Source organism: Protopterus annectens, chromosome 10.part0, assembly GCF_019279795.1.
Source record: "Protopterus annectens isolate FY-2018-M chromosome 10.part0, PAN1.0, whole genome shotgun sequence".
In the NCBI taxonomy this organism is placed as follows: Eukaryota; Metazoa; Chordata; order Ceratodontiformes; family Protopteridae; genus Protopterus; species Protopterus annectens.
The window spans coordinates 1,785,524,548-1,785,540,839 of NC_056744.1; the positions used below are offsets into that span (position 1 = coordinate 1,785,524,548).

The 16,292-nt window shown below is 36.2% G+C and overlaps 1 protein-coding gene across 1 annotated transcript in view; it reads left to right on the forward strand.

The window, feature by feature from the left end:
• Positions 1–16,292, forward strand: part of LOC122814022 (eosinophil peroxidase-like) — an 80,335-nt gene that overhangs the window by 24,840 nt on the left and 39,203 nt on the right. The window contains 6 exon segments of the mRNA XM_044086605.1: positions 834–918; positions 4,214–4,389; positions 6,782–6,914; positions 8,802–8,837; positions 8,839–8,929; positions 12,270–12,476. Of these exon segments, the coding sequence (XP_043942540.1) occupies positions 834–918; positions 4,214–4,389; positions 6,782–6,914; positions 8,802–8,837; positions 8,839–8,929; positions 12,270–12,476 (728 nt within the window).

Here is a 16,292-nt window from a genome sequence, read left to right on the forward strand (position 1 = left end):
CTCTCTTTACCAAAAATATGGGTATCCTACAGTATATGATTATATTGCCTCTGTCATGTAACTGTACATATTTTTTTTTAATGAATGTAGTTTGTTAAAAACTACATTCAGTTTTGTGAGTGGGGGGGTGTATTGCAGAGGATAGCTCCTCTTTTCCTACTGTTGTGCAGCTGTGGAGATGCAATTTTTCTTTTTGTATTTTTAAACATTTTTGAGTTACATTTCTCAATGGGCAACATCAGTGATGTGCAACTCATTGACAAGTCCTTTGACCAAATGTATGTAAAGCCTAAAAACTGTATGCCACACACTGTTAACATTTGTTTTCATAATTTTAATCATAATAATTACTATTTTGTAGCATTCTAGTTTAAAACAAAAGCAAGTTTCAAAACAAGGCAAAATCGGTACCATTTGTTTCTTTTCTCATTACTGTTTATTGTTTCACATTTGAATTTCACCTGCTGCAGCAGTGGGTGCTTTGTGCCAAACAAGACAGCCAGTGAATAAAATTATTTGGCCTTTGAACATGTGTTTTTTCTTTGCTCACTTAATAAACTCTCAGAAGAGATTTTATTCCTATGACAATGGCTTTACATAAATTGGGGGACATACTAATTCTTAAAGCTGGGTTACATGCATCTCTAGATGTGCAAATTCACAGCTAGCTTCTATCTGTCATCCATTTAAACTGTTAGACTTTTTACTGGAATATTAGAATAACATCTCCATGAATCAAGTAGTTAGATATGCATGGATTTCATTTGTCACAGGTTCAAGTACTGCTTACGCCACTCATCTCTCTTTTGGTATATCCTTCCTTTTTGTCACAGTGACCCTTGGAAGCACTTTTGTGAGTGAATGTGTTCAAGATGCCATCCAAAAGGTCGACAATGCCTACAAGTACACCGCTGAGCTGTAAGTACACATACAGTTAGATCAGAGCAGTGTTTTAAGGCAAAAGATAATGTTCTATTTGGCATGTTCTGTATGGTATAAAAATAAAATGTCTTCTCTTCCCCAGATGAAACTGTCAATGTTTTAAACTATTAATACCAAGGTTGAACCACAACAACTAGATGGAGGTGAAAAGTGTGCATGACATTGATATATAAACATTAAGACAGACAATTGCAGAAAAACATGTGATGTAATAAACAAATAGTGGATGGGAAGATGCACTGATGTATGCTCTGTTAAGCTTGAAAGATAGAAAGACAAACAGAAAAACAGATGGATAGATAGATACAAAGATAAAGAAAAACGTGGGTTTAGCAGTTGCATTTGTCTTTTTGCTCATGTTTCTACATGGCAAATTCAGTGTAGACCACAAGCTGGCTCCAGTTACTCATCAGACCACCCCATCATGAATTAATCTGTACCTGTCCCATGTAGTTTTTCCGTTCCTTGGGATTCCAGGAATATACTATTCTACAAATGTTCCCTACTCATTGCTGAAAGTATGACAGTTGAAATGACAAGAAGTTAATAAGTTATTGTGCTTGTGCACAGGGAGACGTTGTTGCACAGAGCAGTAATTTGTTAAAGCATTGTAGCAAGCCAACATACATAGAAGTATCAACAAACTAAGAAATAAAAAAAAACTAAGTCCGAGTAAAACAATACAATCATTCCTCATTGTACCTTTACAGGCTGTTATATGACTAAGTAATTCATACATCCATAGGACTTTACAGGCTGTTATATGACTAAGTAATTCATACATCTTTAGGACTTTATAGGCTGATATATGACTAAGTAATTCATACATCCATAGGACTTTACAGGCTGTTATATGACTAAGTAATTCATACATCCATAGGACTTTACAGGCTGTTATATGACTAAGTAATTCATACATCTGTAGGACTTTACAGGCTGTTACATGACTAAGTAATTCATACATCTGTAGGACTTTACAGGCTGTTACATGACTAAGTAATTCATACATCCGTAGGGCTTTACAGGCTGTTATATGACTAAGTAATTGATACATCCGTAGGACTTTACAGGCTGTTACATGACTAAGCAATTCATTCATCCATAGGACTTTACAGGCTGTTATATGACTAAGTAATTCATACATCTGTAGGACTTTACAGGCTGTTACATGACTAAGTAATTCATACAGCCCTAGGACTTTACAGGCTGTTATATGACTAAGTAATTCATACATCCGTAGGACTTTACAGGCTGTTATATGACTAAGTAATTCATACATCCGTAGGACTTTACAGGCTGTTATATGACTAAGTAATTCATACATCCATAGGACTTTACAGGCTGTTATATGACTAAGTAATTCATACAGCCATAGAACTTTTCAGGCTGTTACATGACTAAGTAATTCATACATCCGTAGGACTTTACAGGCTGTTATATGACTAAGTAAGTCATACATCTATAGGACTTTACAGGCTGTTACATGACTAAGTAATTCATACATCTGTAGGACTTTACAGGCTGTTACATGACTAAGTAATTCATACATCCATAGAATTTTTCAGGCTGTTATATGACTAAGTAATTTATACATCTGTAGGACTTTACAGGCAGTTATATGACTAAGTAATTCATACATCTGTAGGACTTTACAGGCTGTTATATGACTAAGTAATTCATACATCTTTAGGACTTTACAGGCTGTTATATGACTAAGTAATTCATACATCCATAGGACTTTACAGGCTGTTATATGACTAAGTAATTCATACATCCGTAGGACTTTACAGGCTGTTATATGACTAAGTAATTCATACATCTGTAGGACTTTACAGGCTGTTATATGACTAAGTAATTCATACATCCGTAGGACTTTACAGGCTGTTACATGACTAAGTAATTCATACATCCGTAGGACTTTACAGGCTGTTATATGACTAAGTAATTCATACATCTGTAGGACTTTACAGGCTGTTACATGGCTAAGTAATTCATACATCCGTAGGACTTTACAGGCTGTTATATGACTAAGTAATTCATACATCCGTAGAACTTTTCAGGCTGTTATATGACTAAGTAATTCATACATCCATAGGACTTTACAGGCTGTTATATGACTAAGTAATTCATACATCCGTAGAACTTTTCAGGCTGTTATATGACTAAGTAATTCATACATCTGTAGGACTTTACAGGCTGTTACATGACTAAGTAATTCATACATCCGTAGGACTTTACAGGCTGTTACATGACTAAGTAATTCATACATCCATAGGACTTTACAGGCTGTTATATGACTAAGTAATTCATACATCCGTAGGACTTTACAGGCTGTTATATGACTAAGTAATTCATACATCCGTAGGACTTTACAGGCTGTTACATGACTAAATAATTCATACATCCATAGGACTTTACAGGCTGTTACATGACTAAGTAATTTATACATCCATAGGACTTTACAGGCTGTTATATGACTAAGTAATTCATACATCCATAGAACTTTTCAGGCTGTTATATGACTAAGTAATTCATACATCCATAGGACTTTACAGGCTGTTACATGCCTAAGTAATTCATACATCCATAGGACTTTACAGGCTGTTATATGACTAAGTAATTCATACATCCGTACGACTTTACAGGCTGTTATATGACTAAGTAATTCATACATCCGTAGAACTTTTCAGGCTGTTATATGACTAAGTAATTCATACATCTGTAGGACTTTACAGGCTGTTACATGACTAAGTAATTCATGCATCCATAGGATTTTACAGGCTGTTATATGACTAAGTAATTCATACATCTGTAGGACTTTACAGGCTGTTACATGACTAAATGTTTCATACATCCATAGGACTTTATAGGCTGTTATATGACTAAGTAATTCATACATCCATAGGACTTTACAGGCTGTTATATGACTAAGTAATTCATACATCTGTAGGACTTTAAAGGCTGTTACATGACTAAGTAATTCATACATCCATAGGACTTTACAGGCTGTTACATGACTAAGTAATTCATACATCCATAGGACTTTACAGGCTGTTATATGACTAAGTGATTCATACATCTGTAGGACTTTACAGGCTGTTATATGACTAAGTAATTCATACATCCATAGAACTTTTCAGGCTGTTATATAACTAAGTAATTCATACATCCGTAGGGCAGTTTTAAATGAAGGAGGAAGATTCAGCAGACAATCTAAGATCAAGAAAACAACAAAAAACACAATTAATGCATATTTTCTCCTGTTTCTCAGCAATGAGCAAAAACTAGCAAGAAGGTCAATCAGTCCGTCAGAGCTCCTCTCTATCTTCAAGAAGCCTGTAAGAGAAACAAGGTCAGCAATCAGAGCTGCAGAATACATGGACACAGCTCTAAATCTCATCCAGTCTCGTATCTACAGGAGACACAAGCGATCAATAAATGCAACAGGTCAGCAATGAAGACAGTAGTGTTACTCTGAGAGCCAGTCTGATTTTCTTATTTTTCATTATAGAATATGAAGTGAGAAAAAATTCATAAAGATATGGTATGCATGCTCCAAGAAAAAATTGTAGAAGTCTAATGTATAGAAAAATTTAAATGTCATTTAAGGAATTCAAAAACAAGGCCCAAAAAAGCTAAGAACAATATAAAGTTGTTACTTTACTATTATAAGATCATGTCATGTGTTTCCTATACAATGATACCATACCTCTCCATTTCTGTACATGAACCATCATTGCACCAGCTTTTAAAAATCATAGCAAATGGTACAAAAATTGACCATTTCCTTATTTTTCAAAGCAGGTCTTCAGACAGTAATGTCCATATCCATACACTTAGTGAGAAGGAACATGTTTTCTGACTGGAGTAATACAATACTACTAGTCTAGTGTGTGCGTATTATGGGGGGGGTTATAATTTTTCTTCCCAAAAGTTACACTTCAGTGCATCATAATGGCATAATGCCCTTTCTTCTTCTGTTTCTTCTTCTTCCTCCTCTACTGGGGGGGGGTGTTACTTCAAATGTTTTAAATCATTTGCACATTTCATGCCTTTAAAAAGGGAACTTTTCCCTTATGCAAGATTTTAATACTTTCACAGTTGTTGTATATTCACCAAATTGAATCATGACCCCATCACCCAACCTTCAGAGTTCAAGGGTAACAAAACTGCATGCCCTTTCACTGTTACCACAGTTTGCCAGGTACATGGCATTATGCAATGCAGAAGACTATCGCCTGAAGTGTAGCTAGTTGCTACTGGTTTAAGACAAAAAAAACTGAGCTAATATACAAAGCTGACGACAAAGCAAAACATAGCACCCGGAAGCTAAGTGGTTTGCTTATGGCAACACAATATACAACTGAGAGCTTATAATATTCAAACTCAGGCCTCCAGATGCATAGCATAGCATTTTAACTACCACGTACAGCACAATATACATATTTTGTTTGTTTCTCTTGATGTTTGTGTAATATAAAACACTGATTTGTAGCATTTCTGGTGTTATTGGGACATAGTTTTGGAAGAGTATGAATAATAATGTAAATCTACAGTTTCTAAAAGAAAACTCTGCACCAAGAAATTCAGTAAAATAAAATAGACTGATAAAAACTTAAAATTTAATGGGATTTTTTAGCAACAACTTGAGTATTATGTGATTAAATTGCTTAGAAAACACTGGATGTAAAACTTTTTATAGGCCTAACATATTTTACTATGCAGTCACACAAGGTTTTTATCTAACAGAAGCCTTTTCTCAAGTAGCTGTATTGTAAAACCTGTATTTTCTAGTAAAACATGTCACCCCCCCTTCATGATTCACTGTCTTCGGTCAGAAAACGGTGAAACAGTGTGCATTTGTCCATTTTTCATTAAACTGTTACTTAAAGCCTTACAATATGCAAACTGAGGATATTTGAACTAAACTCAGGACTGCGCAACAGGCCTGATTTGTAAATCTCTGCATTAATCTGCCGACCACATATTGTGCCAGTATAGCATACCTCTCAGCTGTCCTGATTTTTGCAGAATGTCCAGATTTTTGGCTCCTATTTTTGTCTATTCCTTACAAAATTTGTGATTTTTCTGGCAAATCATTGAGGACTGAAGTCACTAAATAATGATGTTCATTTGAGTTTCAGAATTCATATCCTCCAGGAAATGAATGCTAACACAAAACTTTTTATTATAGCAACTTAAGTTTACAAGAGCAATATTTAAAATCTGCCCCTATTTTTGGTCCTTTGCCCCCCCCCCCAATTATTTTTGGTTTCATCCAGATTTCTTGTGCTAAGAGGTTGAGAGCTATGCAGTCTGGTTTTGGACATGAGTTTCTCAATAACCCAGAGGTCCTCAGAAAATGGCAGCCACTGCAGTTCTATTTGCTAATATCTGAAAAAAAAGTGTACTTTTGTCAGGTGCCAAATGATACCAGCTAAAAGTTTTTTTTTTCTTTTCTCAGACTATGATAATCTATGATGAGTTAGAGTGTGAAAAAATGTCATGAAAATGACTTAATTAAGAAAATGTTAGGATGTGGATTTTTGGAAAAATTGGCCTTCCCTCATGCACTATTGCCATTAGGTTTGGTGGGAGTAACTGAAACACACAATATATGGGTGAATCATCATAACTCAGTCAGGAACACACCTCCTGAAGTACATTAATGCACTTACATAAGACATTTGCATTTAAAACATTGCTATTTAATATCATAAGTGACATTTCTAAGCTCTGCATTATTCTAGGATTTATTACATCCACTGAAATGTTTCATCTAATGGGGATATGTGAGTTCATAACCACCAGTGAATAATTATTTTGTCACTGTTTTCAGACCTTCTGTCTGCTCATGACATTCAGGTAATTGCAACTGCCACAGGATGTGGAATACAGACCCAGAAGAGGAAATGCAAGGTCACCTGTTTTTCCGAGAAGTACAGAACCATCACTGGACAGTGTAATAACAGGTAAAAAGACCACATCATGGACTCAACACAACAATAAATGTACAATTTTTTGCCAGCTTATTTCTTTGCTTGTTATTTGCTTGTTAACTCATTAATTTTATTGTTTGTTAATCAGGATTGTGCTTTGATCCAAATAGACCAAGTTCACCTGTCACCTCAGTTTTAAACAAGTGTTTGAATACTGATTAAAGATTCCTTCATTAAATGACAATGTAGCATAATTGTAGTGAAATCTTGAGATTAGATTGCAAGGGTTTAATTTCAAATCCAGAGTTTAATTTCTTAATAATAAGATTTCATTACTTCTATCTCTGCAAATCTCTGGCCACGAAACTGGCACTCAAACAAAATATATGCCTATAAAATTGAATTCCAGTTTGAAAACAGAGATATGGCTCACTCCTTTTTTTGGGAGGAGGGGTCACACAAAATATTTCTTCAAATTATACACTGCATGTCGGTGTTAAAGTCAGGATAACTGCACCAGTCCAAGCAACTTGAATATAAGACAGATGGGGCCACATTATTTTGTTACTTGTGAATGTTAATACAGTCCCCCATCCCCAACCCTCCCCAACACACACAATACATTATTTTGTTGTGATGTCATAATCCCTCAGTCTGGCTTAGCTCACTATAGGCAGACATTATGAGCCATTTGTCAGCCAGATAAGTAAGCTTAATAAAGAAACATATAATCTAGGAGCAGATAATGGACAAACAGACCACCTACTTAATTTATTTTACCAAAGCTAAACTGCACGTCTTAATTAAGCATCTAATTATTGTTTTGTTTTTAGCATCTGATTATTGTTTTGTTTTGTTTTTTCAACTCCTTTGGTGAAATAATGCTTCCTTTTGTCTGCACTGAGTAGTCCACCATGGAAATTTAAATGATGTCCTCTTGTTTTTATATTTATATAGAATATTTCAACTTCAGTTCAATGAACTTCTGTGATATACTTAAATTTTTCTTTCATATCCCTCCTTCATGTTCATTCTTTAAGAAGACACATTAAGTTCCTCTAATCTGTCTTTATATGGCTACGAGGGAAACCTGTAATACAATTTTTGTTGTCCTCCTCTGAATCCCCTCCCCCCTCATCCTGTCATTGTCCTTAGGAGAATGAGGTCTCCAGAATATGCTGCCATATTCCAGATGAAGTCTTAACTTTTATGTGCAAAAATAATTTGAAACTTCTTGTTTTCTGCTGATATACATCTTCTGTCTCACTGCTTATTTACAGGTCAACATAAGCAATCCAGGTCCTTTACCGACTTTTGCTGTTACTACTACCTTCCCTCCAATTGTACAATCTTCATAGCTTCATAGATTTCATCTTATCAGATTTTTGCTTCTCTGATACATTATTTTGCACTGAATTATTCAGTCAGATCCATCTTTGACCTTTCTAAACTTTCTTTTTGTTATAATTTCCATTGCATAACTTGGTATCATCAGGAAACAGGCATTAATTGTCTTTCCAGTCCTTGTGCATCCATTTATTTAAGCAAAATTTAGGTATTTTAATCTGCTAGTTCTGATGCTGTTTGTTTTGCAGATGTGCAAAAGATTCATCATGACTTCCACAAATAGAAAAAGCAAATCATTGTTGCAAACAGCTGATAGCAAGTTAATTCTTAAACTATAAGCACCTGTACAATGAAAGTGGAACCTTTCTTTTACCTGGTTAGGCTAGTAGGTCTTCCATTAAGATTGTCCAGAGGTCACCTGTCATGACAATTCAAGAAAACAGTCATTAAATGATTTTGCACATCTTTTGATCTTACTGTTCAGAAGGTTGAAAGGTAATAATATGGCATAATGTCATGAAAGAATGGTTTGCTTTTCACAGAGGAAAAAAAAAACATTTTTAATGTTGACAGGAAAAACCCCCGCCTGGGAGCATCAAACACACCTTTTGCGATGGTTGGCTCCCCAGTATGAAGATGGCTTCTTTTTACCCAAGGGCTGGAATGAAGATAAGACATACAATGGATTCCGCCTTCCACAGGTAACATACTGCTGTCTTTTAGTTTGTTTTATTTTAATTAGTATGCTAGTTTTGCTTTACTAGTTACTCTGTACAAAAGAGATGAGTCTTAGACTGATATATTTCACATCATCGCACCATGCACACTGGAGCTGAGTGACTACAGTGTTGTGCGTACAGAGAGACACAAAGTTATAAAATATCAGGATCTGCAGGCAGAAATGAGAGGCATGTGGAAGAAAGATACCCAGACAGTTCCAATAGTAGTAGGAGCAACGGGGCTTATAAAAAATAATCTACAATCGTATTTAGATATGTTACCAATCCTATCCCCGTACGAATTGCAGAAGGAGTAATTATTGGGCACATTGTGGGTGCTGTGAAGAGCACCTTTGGCTGAAATCAAAGACTAAAACAATATAATTTCATGAACTCTAATCATACTTTGAGTTAGGAATGGGGTCCATTCCTGTCATAGTATTAGAAACCCAAGAGATTTGGAGAAATTAAAAAAGAGTTGCTCTTCCTGTTCTAACTTACAGTTTTGGGGCAATTGACTGGCCCCAACAGGTACTAGATCAGTTGAACAGGAAAACAATAAAAATGCTTCATGCTTATCAAATGATGCATAAAAACGAGTAAATACCAAGGTTATATATTCCTCATTCTGAGGGAGGTATGGGCTTCCTTGAAACTGATTAGCTGTGCAGATCTGCAGTAGTAAGATTGCATCATATCTGCTGACCTCACCAGATGCAAACGTAGTGCAAGTTTTAAAGCATGAGGAGAACAAGTCTAAGACGACTGCCCTGCTTTTTATCAGAAGTATATCGTTGTCAAGTGGGAATGGAAATCAAATCAGAAGTAGATAAAAATTCACTCAGCAAATGAATGTGCCAAAAAACAAAAAGAATATAAGAAGGGTCAGATGAAAAGGCAAGAAATGAAGAAAAAGCATAAATATGGTTGTAAGTAGATATAACAACATCATGTCAATCAGGATCTGGTGCAGGAATGGTTAAGGAAAGGTGAATTTAAACCAAAGGATAAAAAGTTAATATCGGTGGCCCAGGAAACTGGTTTACAAAGTCGACTGAATGTGTGGGAGAAACAGACAAATGCAGGTTTTGTAACACAGGACTAGAAACAGTTGCACATCTTGTTGCTGGGTGTGATACACTAATGGCAGAGGGCCTCTATACTAAAAGGTATAATGGGGCAACGCTGTTGCAATGGGGATTATACAAACATTACAACCCTGAAGTAGCTGAGAAGCATTGGAAACATGAGCCCAAAAGCATTACAAAGAATGATGAGGCTTATATCACATGAGATCACCCGTTATCAACAGTTCAAAAAGTAGATGTGAGAAAACCAGGCATAATAGTCCATGAAAGCAATGGATCAGTGAAATGACTACACACAGTGATCAGTGTCTTACAAAGTCATAAAATATCAGGATTAACAGGCAGAAACAAGGGCAATGTGGAAGAAGGATACCCAGACAGTTCCAGTAGTAGTAGGAGCAATGGGTCTCATAAAAAACTAATTTACAGTCATATTTAGATATGCTACCAAAGCATGTAACTCCATATGAATTACAGAAGGAATCAGTTCGGGCACATTATAGGTGCTGCAAAGAGCACTTTTGGCAAACAGCAAAGACTGAAACAATACTAATTTTATGAACTTTAATAACACATTGACTTAGGAATGGATTCCATTCCCATCATAGTACTAGACACCCAAAAGATTTGGAGATATTAAACCAAGTTGACTTTTTTTTGCAGTATAAATCTTATTACATGTATTGCCTTGTATGATGGAACAGAACTTCTTGTTGGTCAAGAATCATAGACTCTGTTATCTGACCAGCATACTTCTCAACTATCCAGATTTTCACAGAATGTCCAGATTCTTGCCTCATATTTTTGGTCTGTTCATCATAAAATTTGTATTTTTATTGCAAATCATTGAGGGTTGAAGTCACTAAATAATATCATAATCTGAGTTTCATATTTCATATAATTCAAAAAATGCGTACTAAGGCACAGCCTGTTATACCAGCAGCTTGCTAAGTCTGTAAGTGCAATATTTAAAATCTGTCTCTATTTTTGGGCCCTTGTCTCCCCATTAGTTTGGGCTTTGTCCAGATTTCTTGCACTAAGAGGTTGAGAGGTATGCTGACCAGCATCAAGATGAAGTGGACAGGACTGTTTGCAATAAGATGCAGTTTCCTATTCTTCTGGTTCCAAATGGCTGCAAGGATCATAGGATTCTGGATCATGCTTAGAGGTTGGCGATTCTGCCAGCGATGGATAGTGTCCCATGAGCTAACATAGCAGAAAGAACTTGTACAGGTGCTATCCAACATTTGGGAGTTCCATGTAGCTTTATCTATTATTATTACAATGTAACTATACAAAAAGGAAGACAGTTCCAGTGAGATTTGCAATTCCACTTTCTTTCATACATTATTGCTACAATGTAACTATACAAAAAAGAAAGCAGTTCCAACCAGGTTTTAGCCATTAAACTTTCTTATAGGGACACAGCCAGTCTCTCTTTCATAGCCCAGGCCAGTAGCTCTGTAAATGTGGCACCTTATGTCTAGTTCAGTCTACCTGTTGTTCAGCAGTTAAATGGAAGGAGACTGGATAAGTACCATAACTGTAACAAAGTAGGCTTTGGCAGAAGTAATTTTCAGGGATATAAGACGTTCAGGTACAATGTAGAACAGTCATGCTTTTGTGCATTATTCATAGCAATGCAGTCTCTGTAATACAGTATAAAGCTGATTCCAATCACCTTTTCTAAGCTTACTTAGCTATGTATGTATTTGTCTAATCTCTTTATAGTGTAACTCATGTATCATACTTTTTGTCATTGTTGTGAAACCTTCTTGCATGGCATTCCAGTAAAAAGTACATACTCTAAATAATGCGAAGTCATTAGCACTTGGGTTTGGAAAAATGACAGAGCATGCGCTCATAGGATAACTGCCCTGAGTGGACATTTTAAGCTTAGTTGCTAACCTATGCTTAGAATCAAACCCTGTACCCTGTGTTTATAAGATAAAAATCTTAATCATTACGCCAAACCCATATTAGTGAACTCACACTTTCCAAGCAGTTTTACACTCTCATATCCCCTCCCCCATGTGACTTCTCTCCAAAAATGGAGGGAGTCACTAATGGGACAAAAAAGGTCTAGTGACAGAACCAACTGGGCACATGGGCAAATAGCCACTAAAACATATGGCAAGCAAGAGCCTTGTATTCTAGCTTATTGAAATGTTAAAGTATTGAACTATCTTAAATTAATCATTACTCATTATAACAGGAATTTATGTTTTTGGCAGGTCCGAGATGTGTCCAACAAGATTCTCTACACTACAAACCTAAACTTCCCTCCGGATCAGGAACTCACCCATATGTTTGTGCAATGGGGTCAGTGGCTTGACCATGACGCTGGACTCACCCCACAGAGCTTCAGCCTTCAGACCTTTAATGATGGAATTGATTGCCAGAAGACTTGTGCCAAACAGAGTCCTTGCTTCCCAATTAAGGTAACATCTTCTGCTCCTTTCTGCTTTGAATGCTTGGAATGAGAGATTTAAAAACTGTTTCTTCCATCTTTTTAATCTTTAACAGTTTAAATGTTTGAAACATCAACCTTTGTACAATGCTAAAAATCAATACAACATATAAATAACTATTGCCTGGTTAAGCTATATATATAGTCCAATGGACACATGGTGTATATATATATATATATATATATATATATATATATATAGTCTAGTGGACACATGGTGTATGTATATATATATATATATATATATATATGTATATATATATATTGTCCAATGGACACATGGTATATATATATATATATATATATATATATATATATATATATATATAAATATATATATATATATCTATAGTCCAGTGGACACATGGTATATATATATATATATATATATATATATATATATATATATATATATATATATATATATATATATATATATATATATATATATATATATATATATATATATATATATAGTCCAGTGGACACATTGTATATATATATATATATATATATATATATATATATATATATATATATATATATATATATATAATATATATATATATATATATATAGTCCAATGGACACATGGTATATATATATATATATATATATATATATATATATTATATATTTATATAGTCCAATGGACACATGGCATATATATATATATATATATATATATATATATATATATATATAGTCCAGTGGACACATATATATATATATATATATATATATATATATATATATATATATATATATATATATATATATATGAGAATAGCTAGGCAGACGCTGAACAGTACTATGGTACAACTGTCATGTTATTCCACACAACAGCTTACCCATCTCCAAATGATTATTGGCAACAGAAGATAGAAATTTTTTATTTCAAAACTGACAATAGTGACCAGGAAGAGCAAGCAACAATATATTGTTAATAAAATGTTTTTTAATGTTTAGTTTTATTTAATAAGACAGGTTATTATTAATGGTCTATTTCAAATCCCACATGACCATCTCTTCTGGTTTTGTACACAATACAGCTAGAAGGACTTTAAAGAGATTCTGGTTGTCAGAAAAGACTTCAACAATACATAATATAAGAGCAGATCATGTAAATATTTGCCAAGTAAAACTAAGGCTTGTATTTTTCACACATGACATTAATTGCAGACTTTTTTTTTTTTATGAGTAGCCATCTTATTGCCCTATCTTCTGAACTACTGCAGTGATACCACACAATTCCATCCTAAAAGGTCATGTCACATTTAGTTATAAAAACAGTGTTAGTGGACAGAATTATATAATAACATTGGTAAGGTTCACAAGGAAAACAACCATGGAAGGGGTTCCTATTAGATGCATTCTTTCGAATGCGTCTTGGTCGAATTTGAAAAGACGAAAAGGCAAAATGACAAAGCGGCATATAAGCAAATTCTTTCCCTGGGAAAGAAATCACTTGGCCGCATCCATTACTTTGCCTTTTCATCACTGTAGTACAATCTCGGAGTTGGTATATTTAAGTAGGGGGGGTGGAGGGCATAGTCCCCCCACGTCGGGGGGTGTGGGGGTGAAGCCCCCCACTTTATAAGTGTTTTTTTTGGAAAGGAGATTTTTTCCCTTGGCAAAAATTGCTGTTCTAAGCATTTGAGTTTGTAAGCTTTCACTTAAATTGGGGTTGATAAATCATTGTTTGCTTTTCTAAGCATTCTGTGATTTAATATAAATCCCCATGGAAGTACACTGAAAATTTAGGAGGGAAGATATTAAGAACACTCAAAGGTATGAGGAAGTATTCCTCAGTCTAAAATTTTAGGCTTAGAGCATTGTCACTGCATTACCATCTCTTAAAGGGTCCATTTATAGGCAACATTTGTGCTGGAACTGCAAAACCATGGTTCATGAAAAGGCATTTGTGAGGTGCTACAGTATGCTGAAAACTTGATAGCATATACAGACAAGTTATTGCCATTTTCTGAAATGCCTTTTGAACACGATTGAACTAGGAATTAGATGGTACTGTGGTGCAGTGGTTAGCTTTGCTGCCTCATAGTCTTTTATTCTCCAGTTTGATTCCTAGGTGGGTCACCATCTGTGAGAAGTCTGCACATCCTTCCTGGGTCTTTATGGGTCTCTTCCCACATCACAAAGATATGCCACAGATGAATTAGAACTTCTGTAAATTAACCAATTAACTGTGTGTGTGTGTGTGTGTGTGTGTGTGTGTGTGTGTGTGTGTGTGTGTGTGTGTGTGTGTGTGTGTGTGTGTGTGTGTGTCCTGTGATAGGCAGTGCTGGATTATGTGCCTTGTGATTCTGGAAATTCTAAGGGGCCATTTATTTAGTGTGACAGCTACACACTGGGAGTAGAAGCAAGAGGGCCTGTGTTTGACATGTGGGCCTGGAGCTGCAGCCCCATTAGCTCCCCTTTTAATTCATCTCTGGTGATAGGTTTATGCCCCTTTCATGACAGCCTTTAATGCATTGCACACACTGAGTGTCCAGATACTGCCTGGCTCCCCTATGGCCCAGTATTGGCTGAAGTTGGTAATTAGAAAATGAATGACTGAATGAACTATCTGCATGCAATGTGGACTTATGGCTTTAGCTGTGCATATGCACAAAGTGAGGAGACAGTGGACAGTTATAGCTGCATAAAGGCATTTCACTTCCCCAGACAGGGCAACCATTGTGTTCATCGTTAGTGGGGTGACTGGTATGGTCCTTTCAGTGTCAGTGCCATATCAAATTACCTCAGAGGTCAGTGCTTTTACCAGCCAATCTTCTTCTTCTTCTTCTTTTGGCTGCTCCCGTTAGGGGTCGCCACAGCAGATCAACTGTTTCCATTTCTTCCTGTCCTTTGCATCTTGCTCTCTCACACCAACCACCTGCATGTCCTCTCTCACCACATCCATAAACCTTATCTTAGGCCTTCCTCTTTTCCTGTTACCTGGCAGCTTCATCCTTAGCATCCTTTTCCCAATATACTCTGCATCTCTCCTCAGCACACATCCAAACCAATGTAATCTTGCCTCTCTGGCTTTGTCTCCAAACCTTCCAACCTGGGCTGACCCTCTAATATACTTATTCCTAATCCTGTCCATCCTCATCACACCCAGTGCAAATCTTAACATCTTCAACTCTGCCACGTCAAGCTCTGACTCCTGCCTTTTTGTCAGTGCCACTGTCTCCAACCCATATAACATAGCTGGTCTCATTACCCTCTTGTAGACCTTCCCTTTCACTCTTACTGGTACTCGTCTGTCAGAAATCACTCCTGACACTCTTCTCCACCCACTCCATCCTGCCTGCACTCTCTTCTTCACCTCTCTTCCACACTCACCATTACTCTGAACTGTTGATCCCAAGTACTTAAACTCATCCACCTTCACCACCTGTACTCCCTGAATCTTCACCATTCCTCTATCCTCCCTCTCATTCACACACATATATTCTGTCTTAGTCCTGCTGACCTTCATTCTTCTCTCTAGAGCATATCTCCACCTCTCCAGGGTCTCCTGCACCTGTTCCCTACTCTCACTACAGATCACAATGTCATCTGCAAACATCATATTCCACGGGGACTCCTGTCTGATCTCGTCTGTCAACCTGTCCATCACCATTGCAAACAAGAAAGGGCTCAGAGCTGATCCTTGATGTAATCCCACCTCTACCTTAAACATATTCGTCACTCCCACCGCAGACCTCACCACTGTCACACTACCCTCATACATATCCTGTACCACTCTTACATACTTCTCCGACACTCCCGACTTCCT